The sequence below is a fragment of the Montipora capricornis genome, chromosome 10 (assembly GCF_036669925.1).
Source record: "Montipora capricornis isolate CH-2021 chromosome 10, ASM3666992v2, whole genome shotgun sequence".
NCBI lineage: Eukaryota > Metazoa > Cnidaria > Anthozoa > Scleractinia > Acroporidae > Montipora > Montipora capricornis.
In genome coordinates this window covers 10,916,351-10,936,350 of record NC_090892.1, presented here as the reverse complement: position 1 = coordinate 10,936,350, position 20,000 = coordinate 10,916,351, and the positions used below count along the sequence as shown (strand labels likewise).

General features: G+C 40.3%; 1 protein-coding gene across 2 annotated transcripts in view; it reads left to right on the top strand.

Moving 5' to 3' along the window:
- The first annotated feature begins 414 nt into the window (after positions 1–414).
- LOC138021572 (uncharacterized) overlaps positions 415–20,000 on the top strand; it is a 26,914-nt gene continuing 7,328 nt past the window's right edge. Inside the window, exons 1-21 of one of the 2 annotated variants that reach the window (XM_068868472.1) lie at positions 415–598; positions 2,137–2,179; positions 2,270–2,323; positions 2,481–2,555; positions 4,407–4,512; positions 5,613–5,630; positions 6,442–6,509; positions 6,661–6,763; positions 7,672–7,741; positions 7,887–8,005; positions 8,427–8,566; positions 8,713–8,788; positions 9,530–9,583; positions 10,163–10,213; positions 11,070–11,143; positions 11,604–11,649; positions 11,857–11,917; positions 14,036–14,175; positions 14,914–14,983; positions 15,930–16,252; positions 16,558–19,403. In XM_068868472.1, coding sequence (XP_068724573.1) covers positions 558–598; positions 2,137–2,179; positions 2,270–2,323; positions 2,481–2,555; positions 4,407–4,512; positions 5,613–5,630; positions 6,442–6,509; positions 6,661–6,763; positions 7,672–7,741; positions 7,887–8,005; positions 8,427–8,566; positions 8,713–8,788; positions 9,530–9,583; positions 10,163–10,213; positions 11,070–11,143; positions 11,604–11,649; positions 11,857–11,917; positions 14,036–14,175; positions 14,914–14,983; positions 15,930–16,252; positions 16,558–19,403 — 4,578 coding nt within the window. In that variant the 5' untranslated portion in view covers positions 415–557. Of the gene's footprint in view, positions 599–1,786; positions 2,026–2,136; positions 2,180–2,269; positions 2,324–2,480; positions 2,556–4,406; positions 4,513–5,612; positions 5,631–6,441; positions 6,510–6,660; positions 6,764–7,671; positions 7,742–7,886; positions 8,006–8,426; positions 8,567–8,712; positions 8,789–9,529; positions 9,584–10,162; positions 10,214–11,069; positions 11,144–11,603; positions 11,650–11,856; positions 11,918–14,035; positions 14,176–14,913; positions 14,984–15,929; positions 16,253–16,557; positions 19,404–20,000 lie in introns of those variants that run through there. The other variant, XM_068868471.1, reaches the window with a different exon arrangement.

The window sequence follows — 20,000 nt, the reverse complement described above, 5'->3', positions numbered from 1 at the left end:
CGTTACGTTTTTTTTGTTGTGGTTTTTATGTCGCCACGTGAAGTGTCAGGACTTCTACTTCCGCCTTTGATAATGCTTTGCTCACCTCCACCCCGCTGAAAATAAAACTCTCTCTGACTTGTGAGACGGATTTGTTTTCTTTCTTATTGTTATACGAATGACGTGAGACCGAGGACAAAATGCAGCCAAAAATAGAATGACTCCTAATATTGGCCCTCCAGAAGCCCCGCAGCGTGAATCGTGCTTCAAAACGTGTTACTCAAAAAAGAGAGCTATTATACAGATTATATTAATTCAAAGCTCTCGTCCGAAACCCACCAATCGACGTACAAGATTTAAATTGCAAACTGAACAAAAGAAAGATTATTTCCCTTCAAAAGAAACACGAAATTTTGATTCCATCACGGAACAAAACGAACTATAAATTATAACACAAGGTTTCGTGGATCACACGGCATACTCGAAAGGGAGCCAGTGACTCTAGGCTCTTGTCTTCCCGTGTCTGACGTTGGAATCGAGCATATCGACCAATACAGGTTCCCTGGCCGTGTCATAATATGCCGCACTATATGCTGCACAAGCCAGTGCCATTGAAAATGTGAGTACGAGAAATGTCAGATGCAATTTTGGTTTCACTTGTTACCTCTTGAGTCGTTAAACCCAGATTGAGACCAAAATTAAGATTAGAAAAAGAAAACTCTGAAATCTTATCAGTGGCTCCGTGAACTCTTATCGATGATATTGCATGTGCATTGTAGACGATGCTAGGTAGGCCTTGGGTAAAAGTTACCAAAACGTTCACTAAATCAGGGATTACAAAGGACATTATACCGAGAAAAATGTAAGGAATAATATCCGTGGATAATAAGATAGATCCTGTCGAGTTTTTTTGCAGATCGTCTCATTCACGTTATTTTTCTTTTAATTTGCGTGACTCGAGGATTTTGACGTGTTGAAAATTTTCGTTGGTCGCAAGTGACTTGAATTTGGCACTTGTCGTTTATTGGCCGCAGGATTTGATTGTTTTAACCATTAAAAAGTGGTACATGATATTTTCTTTGATATTTGGTACTGATACGTATTGAAGAATTATAATTTAAGCTTTCTCAACTCTCCACAACTATAATGACTGCGCCAAATTAGTATTCCGCTACTGTTGCCATCACGCGAGACTTTTGAAAAGTGTTATCATTTCATAATTGTACAAAACGTGTTGAACAAGAAATGAGGATCCCGGTATAGAATAAATTTCATCAAAAAAGAGGGGGGAATCAGATTTGATGAAAGGAAGTGGACTTCTCTACAAATTTTCATTAAGAGTATGCACATCCTGATTATTCTATTGTTTACAATGAGTCGCTTGTCTGTATGCTAATGTTCTTTTTTCACCGCATTTTGAGTTTCCGATGACGGTAATTTTTGTCTAAGTGTTGAAACGATCAAGAAAACGACAGTTTTCACAAAGCTCAGTATACAGTGTTGAAGGTATGCCAGATTTGTGCCCCAACTTCCACTTAAGCTGACACGAGGTCATTTGTCAAAATGCCGAATGAGCAGCTTATGTATTTCGTTTTAAAGCACAGTTTAAAAATTGGATATATTCTTTCAATACTGCTTTATTCTAAGAATAAATATTTAAGGATACGAATTAATGGTGCGTGACAGAACTCTCACAGGTGAAAAATTACTGAACCGGGAAATGACGTAATCCCAAAACACGATCAAAATACCGCTTGTCTGATTGGCCATCGCCATGGAGGAGAAGGAAAATAAACAACTGAATTATGGGAGCGTTATCTTTAGCAGAACCGTGTGTGTGTCTAACGAAATCATCGAGCTTATACATTGTTATTAGTGGGCGAAATGTGTTTTTTTTGACGCTGATTTGCTAACCCAACCGCGTTTCTCTGAAATGACGAAAGGTGACTTGTGCAACGGGCATTGCACGCGGTCCACCGTGCGAAGGAATAAGAAGTACATGCGACATTATTACGAATACACTTTGCGGCTATTCAATGATGGAAGGTGCTCATAAGATTTATAAGATGGTGCAAAATTGCCATTTATCCATTATTGTACTTATTATCTCACAAATTGCTGTACAACGGTATTTTCTTTCTGAATTTGTGTTTTCAGGCCAGATGATTACTTAAATGAACTATTTTTGAGCGCCGCAAAGGTAAGAGAATTCATCGTAATGTCTGCGCGGTTTTTGCAGCTGGTCAGAATTGTCGTCCACGACTTGCTGACTTTAAGACTTTTCCAACAGAATGGCGATTATGAGCGGGTGCAGAATTTCCTTGCCCGGACATCGAGAAATACGGTAATCTTGACTCCACAACTGAGCATAACAAAGATCATGCTAAAGCTTAAATTTCTTTGTTGTGATCAGCTGTTTTTGATCTTGCGTCTTCATCTTCTGTTTCAATGAAATGAATCCGTGGAAATGCCTTATTTGCTTTTGTTTTATTTCAATCCAGTCTGTTAACGTGGATGCAAAAGATAAGAATGGGTTCACTGCGATCATGCATGCAGCAGTCAATGAACACAGCAAGGTATGGAATGTGTGAAATTTGATATCAGTGGCTGTAAGGGTAGGATGTCTAATTTCAAACATCTTCGAAGTACATGTATTAGTCTTTTTGTGGCCTGGGGAATCGTTTCTCGAAAGTCCCGAAACTTTACCAGCCATTTTCGGCTGTCACAGTTCCCTCTGGATCTCAAGAACGGAGAGGATATTAAGTCGTCAAACTTAATACAGTTAGTTTGCTTTTTTTACTTTGAAAACATGTTTAAAAATCGGCTTTCCCGAACAAGCGGTTGGCAGGTTCACAAATGGATTTTGGGGCCCGAACAGTTTTCGGGACTTTCGGGAAACGGGCGCCTGGTGCCCTTTTCTCGAACCTGCCACCCCCTTGTTTTAAAAGGCTGTTTTTTTTACTATGTTTTCAAGATAACAAAAGACAAAGTGATCGTGGAAACCTCTTTCTTCTTAAGACTACATACATGTAGGGCAATTATTAATATTGTGGCAAATGAAAAGTTTCAGGCTAATCTCCCATACCGTCTCCCTGTATGTGTATATCCTTATAAAGCATGATTATGTGCCGGTTTCAGGACGTGAACATGAATTAAGTGCTCCCTGTGTGTGTTTGTCAGACAGCTTCATATTGGTTTTAAGTTTGTTTTTCCAATAGGCACTGAAATTCTCACTGATGTCAAGTTAATGTAGTACACTGTACATGTACACAAATCCATTTTACCTTTGCTGGTACCTTGCTCAGACAGCTGGAGTGTTAAGCTTTCTAACCAATAAACTCGCTCCTGCCAAACCGAAATCCTAATTGTAAACAAAACAAGATAGCATTCTTATTAATTCAATCCAAAATCAGAGGTTGTGAAGGCCTTTGTCTCCCTGTTGTTAAGTTTAAGTTTAAACTGTTAACTTAACCCTTTCACTCCCGTGGGGTTCCCCATTGATGAGTAAAATCGTCTGGCATTAGACAGAGTAAAATCTATAAATGGCACTCTTGGGAGGGAAAGGGTTAAAACAAGGAGAACTTCAATGGAGCGAGTTTCGCTGGAGTGTTGTAATTAACCAACCAAAGTAATTACTTCGGCCAATCAAAAAGGACGGAGGCATTATCCAGTAAACCAATCAAAACTGGAAGTAGATGCACATAGCCAACACAAAGCGCTGGAAAATGTGCACGCATGAGCCATGATTGGTTTTGGTTTCACTTCTGATTGGTTGAAAAAGTATGTGGCACAAGAACTTTGAACCAATCACTGAGTGAAGTTAAATGCAAAACCAAAGCAATTCGCTAATACTTTTGACAATCAATTGAAAATCACTCTAAGCATTGCTGGTAGCGATCAGTGTAGAGTTCATGTCTGGCTGATGGATGTGTTGACCCCTTATGGGTGGGTTTTCTTGGGAATTCTTCTCTTGGGGGGTTACAAAACATAGATTGTAGTCTCTGTTAGGGTGTTATGGACAGAAAGCTCTATTTTTAGCCTTCAGTGTGTCTTTTGGGGACTTGCATGCAAAGTGAGGAACCTACAATATTTGTATGAACCCATTGACTCCCGAGACTGAGACATAACAGAGTTTCCTCACAATTATTTTACTCTTCAACTGGGGGCATCCTTGGGCGTTTGAGGAGTGACTGGATTAATGTTAATACAATATTTGCAACCATTCTTGAAATTAAGGTATTTGATTGTAAAAATGTTTGAGGGGAACATCTTTTTTCATTGCTGTTCAAATTATAATTGTATCTCTTATTTTTCTGAGATGTAAAAGCTCAAGCCTGCAGTGAAAATTTAAACTGTTAATTGAGCATCCCCATGAGTTTTATGGGAGAGTCTTGCTTTCCCTAGGCTAAATGTTTTGTTTTGTTTAGGTGGTATCATTGTTGTTAAGCTATGGAGCAGACATAACTTTGTCGAATGACAGGTGTCAGACAGTTTTGGATTTTGCTCCAGATTCAATGAGACCATTACTCCTTGGTAATGTGGAACATTTTGTTTTCTTTTTGATGTTAAAGGGGCTATGTCATGCAAAATTATGTAATTATAAAGACACCCAAAATGTAGAACTATAATTTGCAATAACCAGTTAAAACCATTGAAGAACATCAAGAAAATACAACAGAAGGAAAGGAAAGTGTGGAATTGTTCATAAACGCACAAGATTGAAACGGATTGCATTTCTTGAAAAATGTCGGCCCAACTTTTTTCAAGTTTATTGGTAAATGGCCGTGATAAAGGCTGTTTTTGCTCTGAATCATCTTGTTTGTGGTGTAATTGATACAATGTAATTTTATTAGTAAAGGAATTCCACGTTACCATTGTCAAGTTTTAAACTCAGAATAAACTAAAGATTTCCCCTAAACACCCTGAAATAACATGACCCAGCGCCTTTACTAATAAATAATTTTTATAAGCCAAATATTTTTACTATATTTTTTAAGAGTTAAGAGTACTAACCTTATAATGTACTCAGGCAGAATGTTGTTAAATATCTTTCTAATTTCTTAAAATTAATGTTAGCTAACTTTTTTTGGACCCTGGCAGACAGAAAAGTGTGCAGTTCAATGTATTATTTCATGAATGATTGTGACTTAGTAAGAAACTATTTGATGAAATAATATATGAAATGAACCATATAGTCAACTGCGGATATGAAATCAAGTGAAGCTACGATCCTGGCAGTTAGCAATGCAATTTTAGCAATTGCTTGAAGAAGCCTGAATTTTTCAGCCCAGGCAATTGCTAAAATTGTGTTCATAACTGCGAGGATCATGACAATTTTGGCACCATTCCAGAAACTAGCAAAGTGAATACTTTGTCACCTATTACTGCTGTATCCTGATAATTTTGTTATCTAGACTGACATATTTTTAGATAAAATGCTGGGTAAAGTTATTGTGAGTAATTGAATGTTAAGCTATTCACTCTAAGTAAGCAACATCTGTCAATTAACAAGTGGTTTTGTATTTTTTATGTGTCATCATCATCATCATCATTTTATTTGTACTATTTTTTGTCCTTTTCATTGCTATCATTATCATTATAATTATTAATTCTCGCTCCTTTTTTACTTTTAGGTTCTGTTGCAAGGCAAGGTGGGTAAACATAAAGGGTTATTGGTTATTATCTATCTTATTTTGACATACATTTATTATGATGATAGTGTTCATAGACTCTGTGGCACCAGTGCACTGTTGAGTACAGATTAGTCCTGTATTTGTTTGGGTGGATATTGCTCTGTGGAAATATCAGGTACAGTATGTCCAGGAGTATAATGCACACTGATATTTATTGGCATCAGACTGAGACAGACTCCATAACTCTAAACGTCAAGGTAATATACCGTCGTTTTCATCTAAGCGTGGACACACACGACTGGAAAACATGTTCTTTGAAGTTTGAGTTTGACAGCCATTAACATAAGCAAATATTTGTGTGCGATAGTTTGACTGAATGTATTTGAAGCATACTTTATCAGATCACTGGGTCAATCTGTTAGAAAAAGTCTTTGATATCCAGTCTTGCTGCCATTCTAGGAAAACTTGCATGAACATCCCTCAAACTGTGAAGGATTGGAGACAAAACTTGTCATGTTTGCAACTAGTTAGAGCATGTTTTCCCCGTGACGTGTCCATGCTTAGGTGGAAACGATGGTAAATTGTCTGTGTGTTAGGAAAATGCCCAATTAAATAATAACACAAAGATTAATTTAAAAAAAGGTTAACGCCTAGTCTGTTGTTTTAAATAGTTTACATAGTTGATGCTTGCACTTTAAGCTTGATACTTGTGGTGTTTGGTGATCAAAAGTGAGCTTTCATTTCAACCTTACGATCCTGAAGGAAAGTACTTGTAGGAGCTGTGTATGATGTGATAATGACATGACAGAAGTTTTTATCAACCTTGCAGGGTATTCATCTCGACATTTGCTCCAAGCTGCTTGGCAAGGGAATCTAGAGCTGGTGAAGAAGTTGCTGGTAATTGGCTGACTTGCTGCCATTTACTTTTTGATCCAATTCTACCATTTAAACAATTTCTATCCGATTTTTTTCTTTGATATTTATTTATTTGATTATAAAATGATGTTTCTATCAAGTCGTTTCTTTTGATGTAACATACCATTTTCAGACTTCCAAATCCAAGTCAGGAATTCTGGATGTTAACTGTAAGAATGCTGATGGCTTAACTCCTCTGCTTCTAGTAACCAGGGATATAAACCTCTTCGAGAAAAGTATGTAACAACTCAAAGAACTTATTTTTACAACTGACCCCTTTAAGTGATTGCTCAAAATGTTGAGTCAAATGTGTCATTTTCCAGAATTGGTTGGTATTGAAGATTCAACAATAAAAGTTGTGACTCTGAAGACATGTATTTTTGTCGATGCTGTGAAAAGATCGATGTGTTCATTCAAACGTTGGCTATGGTAGCACTTCTATTTAAGTCGAGATCTATTTGGAGCTACACTGCCAATGATTTTTTGAATAAAATGGAACCCTTCTCATTAGTAATCCAGATTACTGTGAAGTGACATCTTTAATATGCATGGCTCCTGTCTGACATTGTTGCTCAGTTGATAGAGCAACGGTGAGCAAATCTGGTGGAATTAGAGTTCTTGTCTGTCCCTTGTGTGGGCCTATTTCCATTACTAGGGCAAACACTCACATATGGATTACATGAAAATTACATTGGAATAAAGCTTTGAATTCATAGAGCGGTTTTCAATTGAGTATCGAAAGTAATTAGATAATTACTTTGGTTTATAATTACTTCACTCAGTGATTGGTTCAAAGTTCTCGCGCCATTTTTTTCAACCAATCAGAAGTGAAACCAAAACTAATCGTGACTCGCGCGTGCACATTTTCCCGCGCTTTTTGTCGGCTATGTGTAATTACTTCGAGTTTTGATTGGTTTGCTGGATTGTCTCCGTCCTTTTTGATTGGCCAAAGTAATTACTTTGGTTTTGGTTTTACGATACTCAATTGAAAATCGCTCTAAGAACGAGGAACTTAAATTGAATTATAATGGTGTTTTGATGACTATCAACAAACTTTACTTGCGATATTGCATGTAATAATTTAAAAGCAAAGTTACAGTAGTAGCAGTCATTAATTACTTCAAACCTGTTTCAACCTTTGCAGTTGAAAAAGCTGTACTAGAGGATGGCTATCACCCAGCAGAAGTTGTTAGGGAACTGCTTCAGCATAAAGCGTAAGTTATCCTACTATCCTAATTTGTGGGTCAAGCTTCAAGCTGTAAATTTTGTCTTTGTAAGTGTTTTCATTTAGGGTCTTAGCCTCCTTGTAACCAGTTTATGATGAACAAAGACTTATATGTAATGTGTATCTTTTTCTAGTGACTGTGGAGCCGAAGACAGTGAAGGCAAGAGACCCCTTCACTTTGCTGCTCATGGCAAAGGTAGCCATGCTAGGGATGTGCTTGATGCATTGATAGAGAAGGCAGCAAGTAACATTGGTAAATAAAATGTATTAAATTATGTGTCGATGTTGGTAGACTAGTAATTTGTCAAATGAAGTTTCCTGTCTACTCATGGTATAGAGGTGTCAAATGAACATTTTCTTTAAACCAGTCTTATACAATACATGTCACGTAAAACGTTTCTCAACTTACTTGCAGTCTTGGTTTTTTCGTACAAAAAGCTGTATTGTTAGTCTAAACTTGTATTTTTTCCAAGTCTTAAAGGGGCTTAGCCTGTGAACAAATGTGTGCTCCAGGCTTTCTATTCTCTTTTTTTCTGTCCTTTCGTGGAGTGAAACAACAGCAGGAAAAATGTTACATTTGCTGGCTAAATTAGTATTAGTTTGTAATAATATTTTTTATAATTAAATATTAATATTAATTTTTCTTTTTTCAATTTTTTCTTTTGTCCTTGTAGATGTACCAGACAGATTCAGTAATTCTCCCTTGCACTTTGCGACCAAACAGGACAATCAACCAATTCTGCTTGCTCTTATAAGGGGCGGAGCCAATGTCAATGCCAGGGGGCACATTGGGAAAACTCCTCTCCATATTGCCGTAAGTTCATGTTATTATAATAATAAAATTGTGTATTTTTATTACGTGTATGATTTATTTAAGATTCAATGCTGGAGAAAAGGGTACTGTATAAATTCTCATCTGTATTAAAACAGTTCTTCAATTTTGTTTCATTCAATGAACAGGCTTCTCATGGATATGTGGAAGCTTCTGGTACCCTTCTAAAACATGGCGCTGATGTTACCATAACAGATGACAATGGTAGGTATAATTTCTACCATTACTGTCCCCATAAACATGGCAAAATATCTAGCAGTGTACATATCAAAACTACTGATCTGAAAGATTGCCCTCTATAAACCGGGGACCCATCTCACAATCCTCGTTCATAAACTCTGTGGGACTTTAATTAATTAACCCACACAGCATTTGCAAAGAGACTGGTTTCTGGAGGGAACCCTGTAATTCATATAGCTCTGTTGTGTGATCCTTACCACCACTGTTAAACTTATAAAGCACCATAATTTGTTGTGCCATGCTTGCTGATAGTTTGCATAACTTGTTGTGTTATGCATATGGTTGTTAGTTAGTGTCATTGTTTCACTCTTCCCTGATTGTAATTAGTTTGGCACCTTTGTTACATTGTCACATCAACTTGTGCCGCTGCCTGTTCCTTATTATGTACTGTATACCGTTACCTGTTCCTTCTCGTTCTGAGTTTCTGCTTAACTTGTTGATGTAAAATAAAAATCAAATAAATTATATTAATTATATTATTAATAATAATGATAATCACGACCATAATGATGATAAGGTAACTGTGTTAGTAGGGCAGTCTGAGGGTCGTATTTTTTTTTAATTGCATAATGGCTCATTATTGGAACTTTGCTCTGACTTTGGAAATACCCAGCCAATGAGCTCTTGCTGAGCGCATTCATATTAGAAGATGATTAGGTATCCTTTCATGTGGGATGTAAAAAGTTACTTTGGATTCCTTAACAGGTCAGTCTCCTGTTGATGTGGCAAAGGGAAGAAGAGTTCAAATTGTGCTTAAAGGTAGGATGGGCTATCACAGATTTACTATTTTTTTTTTATAATTATTCTGGATACAATTAGTTCTATAAAATCTCATTTGGTCAATTGATGTCTACATGTAGATGTTTGTTTAGGGAGCAGTGTTGGCGCCGTGGTGAGAGAATCTCGCCACCCACCAGTGTGGCCCGGGTTCAATTCCTAGACTCAACGTCACATGTGGGTGGCACATGTGGGTGGCTGGAGTTTGTTGGTTCTTTACTCTGCTCCAAGAGGTTTTTGTCAGGGTTAACTTCCATTGGTTTTTCCTTCTCCTTGTAAACCAACACAGGGGTCGCAGAGTAATTTTGAAAGTGGGGGGACTAGGTTTTGGTATGGATCACAGAAGTATGAGGAAAGGGGGGAGAGGTCTAGGAGAAAACAACACCTTAAGAAGAGAGTTGGGGGTAGGGGGGGGGGGCTCCTATCCCTCCCCACGGCCCCTGGTACAGTGTCCCCTATTAGTACTCCAGCGCTAAATACTGTTGGCACTTAAATAAAGTTCATAATTTATTTAATTATTTATTGTTATAATAATATTATTATTATTCATTTTCTCTACAGATGCTTGGGCAGAACAGACTAAACATTATGTACATAAGAAGATCCTTTCAGGTAAATTGCACTTGATATTCAAGCTGCCAAGGAGTACCTCAATTATTATTATCAAAAAATTTATATGTAGCAGAAACAAATTCATACCATGATGAGATTTGTTTCTTCTGTACCTTTCATGATCGAGCTGGATGATCTAACCACGGAGCTTCTGGACTTTGACCAGATGTTCATTGCACGGTCACATAATGAAATCTAATAGGGAAACAAAAGACATGTCAGGTTATTTAGATGTGCTTACACAAGGAACATTCTAGAGGGCAAAACAATGAAATTGTCCCGCAGTTTTACGAGCAGAAATTCTGTTTTTGGCTATTGTTCATAATGATAGTTGTATCATTGTTGTTAGAAGAGAGTTGCTGAATGCACTGCTGCAGCCACGTTTGTTTACAAGTACTTGGGGGCGGGACTTGCATATGAAAGGGGCGGGGGTATAAATTTCGGATTTTGGTGTCACATAAGGTATTCTGGGTAATTAGTGACATCATCTAGCCGTGTTTAGGGTTGCATGTGAAGAAATATAAAAAATATGTTTAACATGTTTTAAATATGGTCTCTTTAAGGGCAAAATACCTGCCTCCCCCCCCCCCCCCACACCCTGATTGGTGTCCTTAATTAGAGGTTTAATTCAACATTTCCGACAAGCATCCCCTCACCATTCATATGCAAATCCCCACCCCCAGGTACAAGTTCGTGTAGTTTTTATGATGCCAGGATCTCCCTAGCACCAGCTGAATGAAGATCTTATAGCTAAATATCGATAAGAAGGACGTGGCATTAGGGCCTCGTACACAACATTTGCCGTCAGGGAACAGTCTCTTAACCTATCTTAAGTTTGTTTCCCGTTCAATTGCAGCTCCTTGCAATCGCCCTATTGAACAAGAATCAGCTGTGACAAATACTAGCATGACAAAACCAAACGCATCCGAGGTAAGCATAGGCTGGAGGGCAGGTTTATAACATGTTACAAGCAAAGCAAAACAATGTATATTTTGAGAGAAGGCAGGGCTTGAAGTTAGCCACATAGAAGAAGACAGTCAAATTGGCTTTCACCAGCCATGTGGGCGGTGAAATTCGATGCAGCAACCATGGCAGTGCGTTCAACAACGTTTTCGTTTACGTTGGTCCTAATTGCTTTAAAACTCCCTACTTTCCTCCTTTTGTTACTGCTTAAGTATTGTTCAAAACTGGAATGATCTGAAATGCAAGACACTAACGTGGACAGCAAATATCTGGCTATTGAGAATGTTCTTTTTGCTGTTGCCAGTACTGTAGCCCCATCTAAGCCCATCTGTGCATCATGTCTTGCAAATCTTCCAACGGCACGCTGTGAAAATGTTAGATTTTGCACAGTTTACATATTTCAGTGTTTTAATTCCCCTGTTTGTAGGATTCAAGTATTTCACGGATCAGGACTACCATGCAAGGATCAGAAAGTAAGTGGCAAAAAATAATAATAATTTCCCAACGTGGGATTTATTACACCTTTGGTGTGTATCATTTAAAATCTGTTTTTATAACTCATTACTGTTTTTTTGCACTTCAAAAACAACTAAAAACTTAATTAAAAAATTTAACAAACTCTAAATAAAACACAGTCTACTAAGTCATTTATCGTTAACATTGAACTTGTGTTTTCATAGAAATTCTAAAGAAACGACAGTCTCAAAGTTCCTTGGACGAAGAGTCTTCGTCAGATAAAAGGCATGTATTCAAATGAGTTGACTTTTGCATTCATATGAATGCTAAAGAAACGATACTCTTTATGGCACGACATTTTGTGGGACATGCAACGACGATGGCAAAAGCAACGAGACCATCATCTTGCAATATAATTTCGCGGTATTGTGATCACTTCGTGGCTGTTTTCAACCTTCAGAACCTTATTAATGTGACCAGGGTGTCGTAGCTCCTCAAGAATGACACTAGTCGGAACGGCGCTTAATTTAGGGGGGAGGTGGAATGAAAATTCATAACACCTATGGCTCTGTCACGTTGTTTTGCAGACGACGGCAAAGAAATGGGCAACATGCAGTGAAATACGCTCGTGCAGGGCGTGCAAAGCTATTAGGGAATTTAAGAAACGGCGACGACTACTACTACAACATCGCCACAAATCAATAACATCATAGTATAAATAATCGTGCTGCACGTGCAGCGGTCCTCTGCATAACGACGACGTGAGATCACCAATAGGGAGCTTAAGATCTATGACGACGACGTCGACGAAAACGCCACAAAATAATGATATCATTGGTTAAAAGAGCATAAATAATCGTGCTGCACGTGCAGCGCGGATTTTAGCTCATATTTTTGCGGTTCTCTGCGTGACGACGACGTGTAATCACTAAATTTTAGGTTTTGACGACAACGTGAGCATGCAACAGAGAATCTTTCATTCTCTATTTTCAATCTGAAACCGCTCGTTACAATTTATTTTTAGGATATTACTTCGCCCGCATAGTACGAAGTGAACGAGATGGAATAATCGCGAAAGACTTTTATTAACGCGAAGTTCTATTTTGAGGTGACGTTTTCGTCGACGTCGCCGTCGTAGATCTTAAGGTCCCAAATTTTGAGGTTTAGACGACAACGTAAGCATGCAACAGAAAATCATTCATTCTCTATTTTAACTCTCAAACCGCTCGTACAAATTTATTCTTATGATACTTCGCTCACATTGTAGGACGTGAACGAGACTGAATAATCGCGAAAGACTTATGATAGAGCCAAGTTATATTTTGAAACCGTCGCCGTCGTAGATCTTAAATTCCCAATTGTTTTTGCTCACTAAATATGCAAATTTGTGACGTTCTCGTCGCCGTTGCCGTTGCTCAAGTTCCCTGTTAAGATCATCTTAAAATTTAACTTTGCACTATCTTGCGAGTCTTTTGCAATTTTTCCATTTCGTTCACGTCCTACATTGTGGGCGAAGTGTCCTAAAAATAAGTTGGTACGAGCGGTTTCGGAGTAAAAATAGAGACTGAAAGATTCACATTTGCACGCCCACGTTGTCGTCGAAATCTCAAATTTGGTGGTTTCACGTCGTTGCTACGCGAAGTACCGCAAAGACTTGTGTTAAAATGATTGATTTGTTTTCGCTGCCGTAGCAGTCGTCGTGTAGTTTCTTAAACCCCTTAATAACTCCAAGGAAGTTTTAGTCTCCGGCCGGGCCCGGTTGTTCGAAAGGCGATTAACTTAATCCAGGATTAGCGTAAACTTTTGTTTGAAGTTTTAACTTTTTGGTGAAAGTTTCTTTTGCTTATTTTTGTTTTTCAAGATTGACTTCTTTTATGGTAAAATTTTGCCAAATATCAGCGTTGAACAGCACTTGGGAGTAGAGAAATAAACTCCTTGGTTAATTTTTAACCCTTTAAGCCCCGAGGGGTTCCCCATTGACGAGTAAAATCGTCTGGCGTTAGACAGAGTAAAATCTATAAGTGCCATTTGGCACTATCGGGGCTGAAAGGGTTAATCTGGGATTAGCCTGAAAGCGTTAATGGGCTTTTGAACAACCGGGCTCCGATCTTCAAGTTTCCAGCAAGACCTTTACATTTAATCCCCGGAAAGTGGAAAAGTAGAAGCACTTGTTCAAGTTCTAAAAAATATGAATTCCACAGCCTGTAGTAACTGAAATTACCTCGACGTGCGGGTGATCGTTGCCAGAGTATGTTGGCTGGATGCACCTCTTACCATGTAAATCTGTGCCGTCATTTTAAATAAATCCTTACTTAAAGCGCAAAGAAAAGAATATTTGTACTCATATGCTTTCACATATTCTTCTTGCCTGACTGTTTCTGCATTTTTTGTTTGTTTTATCAGAACTAGCACTGCACCAACGAAAACCACGTCAGAAACTGGTATGCCAAGGATTCTCACAACCGCTAAAGCCAGTTTGACAAGTGATCTCAGAAATACCTTTAATTTGACCAGCCAAGAACGTTATGGACAAAAACACTTTGGTTAGTTTCAGTTCGTAGCTGTAAAAGGTGAAGGTTAAGCTTATTTGACTTTGTCAGTACTCTGACTTCGAGATAATGGAGGTAATCCGCAATAGGCAATTATAATTGAGGCATTTTTCAGAGCGACGACCCAAGATGTATTTTTCTTGGTAACCAGTCGTTTCGCCGGCGTTGGCGAACTGACATTAGACGTTGGCGAACCGACTTCGTACGTTGGCGAACTGACACGTTGGCGAAACGACCGGTATTCATTTTTCTTATTCTCTGCATGTGTTTAAATACTGTTTAAATTTTTTTTAAAAATTATCATCTTAAGAAGGTTTCTTTGCGATCTTCTTGCAAGTATATAAATAAATTTCTTCTTCAGCAACACCATTAGACGAAGTCTGCATTTAGGTGAATCTGTCGTTTGCCTTGGTAAAGAGTCGTCGAACGTGTTCAGTAAAATCTGTTTGTTTGTTTGTTTGTTACACCTATAAGATGACACCTTTCATTTCCACTAGCGAAACGTTCATTCACCTTACTAGGAACGTGGATTTCTTTGTTGGGTAGTTATGAGGATTTGGTGTTATATCTAGATCACACCTCATGAGCTGATAGTATTCTTCATTTTCAACACCTGTCTGACTGACATTTCATTGAAATCTTGAGGAGGATTTACGTACCGATCACTCTTGGAAAGTCTTTTAGACTTTTTGACTGAATTTATTCTAACTTCTTTCTTGTTGCTGGTTTCAGGAGTAAAAGACACGAAGGCTGTTGTTTTTCCGAGTTTGACTGTACTCAATATCGAGTTGAGAGATGTCAGGTAAATATGTCTCCTGTAAAACGAAATCATAGTTCGATCCTTTGTCATGAGGCGCGTAATTCTTCGGGTGATATTTGGTTGGTCAGTTTTCCATCTCTGGACAATGGTAATTCTGTTAAGTGTTGCTTGTGGACAATTATTAGTACATTCGAGGCTTGGAAAACAATACCAGTTTTGTTACTTTGGACATGCAATCAGAGCTGAGAACTTATCGCGAGTAAATTACGATCAGTCTTGATCTGGCCTCTGATTGGCCGTTCATGTGGAACGAGAATCTTTTAGCCAATCACATTTAAGCCGCGGCTACACGAGCGATTTTTTGCTCGCGCTGGTGATGCGATTTTTTCAAACTTTGTCGCGTCGCCAGCGCGAGATGAAATTCGCACGTGTAGCCACCCTTGAACTGGCGACGCGACGGGTGAAAAAATCGCAAGACTAAAGACTAGCCAATGAAATTAAAGTAGGAATCTCTGTTTATAGTACCCAGGTCTCTTGAAGTATGCGATTCGCGCGGCCTTCAATTTGTCGCCAAAATTTGTCACAAGTGTAGCCACCCTGGCGCGCCGGCGACGCGACAAAATCTGAAAAAAATCGTATCACCGGCGTGAGACAAAAATCGCTCGTGTAGCCGCGGCTTTAAACTTCACTTAAAACCTTGGAATGCTACTTGATATTAATGCAGTTACATTTAGGGCCGATTTACACGGTACGATTTTTGACGCATGCGACAACGGCTTACGACAGGCCCACGACATGATTTACGATTGTTGTGTACGTCAGAAAAAATGTTGTAGCATTTTAAAACATGTTTTAAAACGCTGCGACAATCGTAAGTCACGTCGTAAGCCTCTTGCATGCGACAAAAATCGTACCGTGTAAATCGGCCCTTAGGTCCTTGGAGAGGTCACAATTTATGAAGGTTATTTTTCTCCCATGATTGAAACAGAAATTTGCGTGACGGCAAACAAGAACCACAGGTAAAAAGGAGTCCTTCCCATCTGAATCTACCGTCCCAGTATCGCCTTCATCATCGATTCTCAAGCCCAGTCCTCACGTACCATCGAAAGATATCCCCGCCACTAACACCAGACAAAGACGCGCGTCTGAGGTCATCTTCCACAAGTCAGGTCCCAAGCAACAAAACAGCCTTGCCGTCGCGTGTACCTCCGTTAGCTGTCAACAGGGTCATCACTCCAGAGCTAAGGTCTGTCCCAACCCCGGAAGTTCTCCAAGATAGGATACCTTTGGCATCAACTGTGGTGGATTTAGGTTCGTAGAAGATATTCTTCTATATTTTTAACTGTTCGTTGTCATGGACCGCATCGTTCGCAACGATTTCTGCGGGAAATTTCAGCGAGCAAAAACCGCATTATCTTTTTGCCGCTATACAGTTTCCTTCTTCAATCTAAATCCGCAATCTTCACCCCTCGCTTTGTTATCGGCGGAGGATGAGGTTAAGGGGGGGGGGGGAGGGGCAACTAATTGATCAGGTTTTCGCTCGCTGGAAACGCTTGATTCTCAAGCTAGTCGTCTCGAGAAACTAACTTTTCAATTTTTTAAATCTTTCTTCTTAGACCTGCTAAGACAGAAAGGTCTTCCGAGTGAAATGCTATCCCCTCTGTCCCCAGTGTTCCTATCAGAAGTAAGAGAAGACACGCCTTCGCCTTCCCCACCGTCCCCCCGTGGAGAGTCGCGTTGCTCGGATACCAACCAGAAGGAAGAGAAAGCGGACACTGTCCAGGAACAGTCTATTGACAAAACCGACATGACAGCAACGTTTACATCTAAATCCCATTCCACGTTTTGGATTCCCGCTGATGATGACACAGAAACGGATGAGAAGTCTAAAGATACAAATAGAACAGAGTTATCTTCAAACGGGACGTCATTTTACATTGATCTAAAAAATTTGGAGGCTTTGGCCTCTGGCAGTTGCTCGTTGTGCAAGAAACCTCTTCCTGAGGGTAATCCCGCGGGAAAGAGGGGCTCTGCTGAATCCAGTCCCGAGAAAGCGCTTTGTAAGTCTTGTCAACCTCGTCGAAGATCAAATGAAGGTGTTTTTTGGATTCCGTTCAATGATAAGAAAAATATAGTTTCTATGTTACAAAGTCAAAGCAAAGTGGAAAGTGAACCTGACAAAACGGAAACAATCGAAAGAGAGAAATCACGTGACAAAATCCTCGAGCAAGATAAACTCCAAAAAGTTAATATTCAAGGGGAGGATCGACCATCTTGTGTAATTGCTGATGCGGAGAGTGGAAATAAAACTGTGATATTAGCGAATGATGCGAGTGCTCTCACTTCGCTGTCACCTTTCCCTGTCGCGTCGTTTCCTTCAAACATGACGGGTTTTGATGTGTCCTGTGTATGCGACAACAAAACTGGATTGTGTTCTTGTACCATTTCAAGAAAAGATCTAAGTCCTTCGTCTCCGACAACTGTTAATGACACGAGCCTTTCGAAGAGTCCAAAGTCTATTGATAACTCGGTTGGGACCAGCTGCTGCTCTAAAACTGTGGGTGTCGTCAAGACTGTTGGAGAGCCAAGCTCGAGGACAGAGCACACTCTTATTGCGAGGCCAGATATAAGCTATGATGCCTCAGCGATCACTGACTCGGCTTCTAGAGCGCCAAGGGCAACCAAAGACACTGGATTAATATTGAATTCGTTCTCTGATACAGGTGGTTGTAATTTCTCTGCTCAAGAGAATGAAGGTGTGCGTGTGAATGCCTACAATGGAGAATCCGGAGAATGTAGTGAAAAAGAAAATTTTCCTGGTTGCGAGCCTCATCAAAGTGCATTATTTTCACCCGCGCCGCAGCCCTCGAATAAAAGTTGTGATGGTTTAACTTCACATCTAAGTCCTCCAAAGCGAGCGTGGTCCACTCCCACACCAAGGACCGAAGAGACTGGTTCTGGTGGCATCAGGATCGTAAACCCGTTTCCTTCTCCCGAGCCGCCCGAAGATAAATCTGCCGTGCACCCGCCAATCGGTTCCGTGGGCGATCTTAAGTCTGGAAATAAGAAAGGGACTGCCGGAAAGAAAGGAAAGAAAGGAGGAACAAAATCTGCAGGAAACGGGAAAAGTACGAAAGCGAGGACGAAAGCCAAGGATAAGGAACAGAACGGAAAATGCCCCAGAAAGAAGAAAACTAAAGAGAAGAAGAATTTGGGTATGAAAATGATCACTGTGCAACAAAGAGAGGCCGGGGAAGACTTGGAGCTTAGGACAATATCCCAGGGAGGATTGGAGATGCCGGAGGATGTCCCGGTCCCCCCTACGTTAACTGGGGACAGTCTTTCCGCGATCCGGGCATTTAATACACGGATTCTTAAGGGGAAAATGCCCATCTTAAGCCCTATACCGGAATCCCCTCGGAGCAAGGCAAGTACCCCTCGTGAAGCATATGATTCGGAGACTGTAGAGGATTATGTCAAAATTCAAGACAGCAATGTCAGTGGAAACACTAAATTGGAAGACACGCAGGGAGGTGTTGACAATTCCGCGGGTGTAATGATCGAGGGGGGCCTTGATGTTGTGGACGGTAGACTATTTGATAAGCTAAAGGCGCTTGGATCTTGCCTTCCTGGCTTCTCTCGTAAAGATTCCGATACTCGGTCAGATACAGAAAGTAATGAGGCACTCGATGAATACCCCCAGAGGGACTCAGTGGGGGATCCGCCAAGGGCAAATACGGTAGATATTGTTGATGAATGCGGGTGTCCACGCAATGTACAAGATGAAGCTGATGACGCCATGGAGGAGTTGGTACAGAGGGAGCTCAGTTTACGGGAAAAGGGTGTTTCACTTTCTGGTCAAAAGGAAACAGGTCACGCGAGCTCTAGCATGCAAACCAGGGAACAGTCGCTTGAACATGTCCAAGATTCCAGAGACTTCACGCCTAAATCAATGGAATTAGACATCGAAAGCGATCACGGTTCGTTGGATTCTAGGCCATCTTCAGAAATGAGCTCGCATTATTCGGATACCGATTCCTCGTACAACAGTTGTGGATCGGATTCGCCTCGCCCTTTTTCCTCGGCTTCCTCACTCAATAGCAGTGACACATACATATCGTCACCACGTGACTCGTCACGCGCAGTGACACCCACTCCAGGAAGGGACACGTGCTCGGAAAACTCAGTGGAAATGGACTATTACGAGCGCATGGCCAGAGAAAAGTCCGCAGTCAGCAGCAGTGGTAGCGAAGGCTCATCAACTCTGGCTCACTCTCTTTTGTCCAGTGGTAGTTTGGGGAATATTTCCCAAGGACCCATGGGTAGTTTTTCCAGCGTGACGTCAGACAACTTGGTGCGGAGTCGACTCAGTGCCTCGTCTAGGAGTCCGTGTTCCACCAGCTGCGAAGAGGAGATTGCTTGGAGAAAAGGAAACTTGCTCGGAAAGGGGGCGTTTGGAACGGTAAGAGGCTGAAGGGTCTTTTGTGGCCTAGAAATTGTTAACGAGATGGAAAAACTGCAACATAATCCTAGAAAACGCTCGCCCCCTTCCGCTTTTATTTCCACTTCGATCCCTGAGTACGAGTTATAGTGCATGCGCAAATATACCCCAACCGCTGACTCGTATTTGCATTTAAATGCCATTCTCGTCACCAGAGCCTCGGATCGACCCAAGGCTCTGGGAAACTCTGTATAGGAGAACATGCGCTGTAGGGTTCTTATAGGCAAAAATTGGCTATTTGAACCTTACGGCGCCTGCTCACTCCTCGTGCTAACATGAATGCACCAATTAGAGACGGTTTTGATTGTTCTTCACGAAAACCAATGAGAGGACACTTTGTTTCAGGGTTTCCCAGAGCTCTTCTCTCCCTCGGTCAAGAGAAGAGCTCTGGGGTCGAGAATGATTTAAATGCATTCTTTGACGGGACGAACTTCCCGTTTTCTATCAAGTAAAACTCTTCAAATCGGAGAAAACTACTGCGGCCAAGCCGACACGGCAGAAAAGCAGAAAAACGAAACCATTAGAACTCGATGCAATAATTTCTGCAAGTTGCTCTCA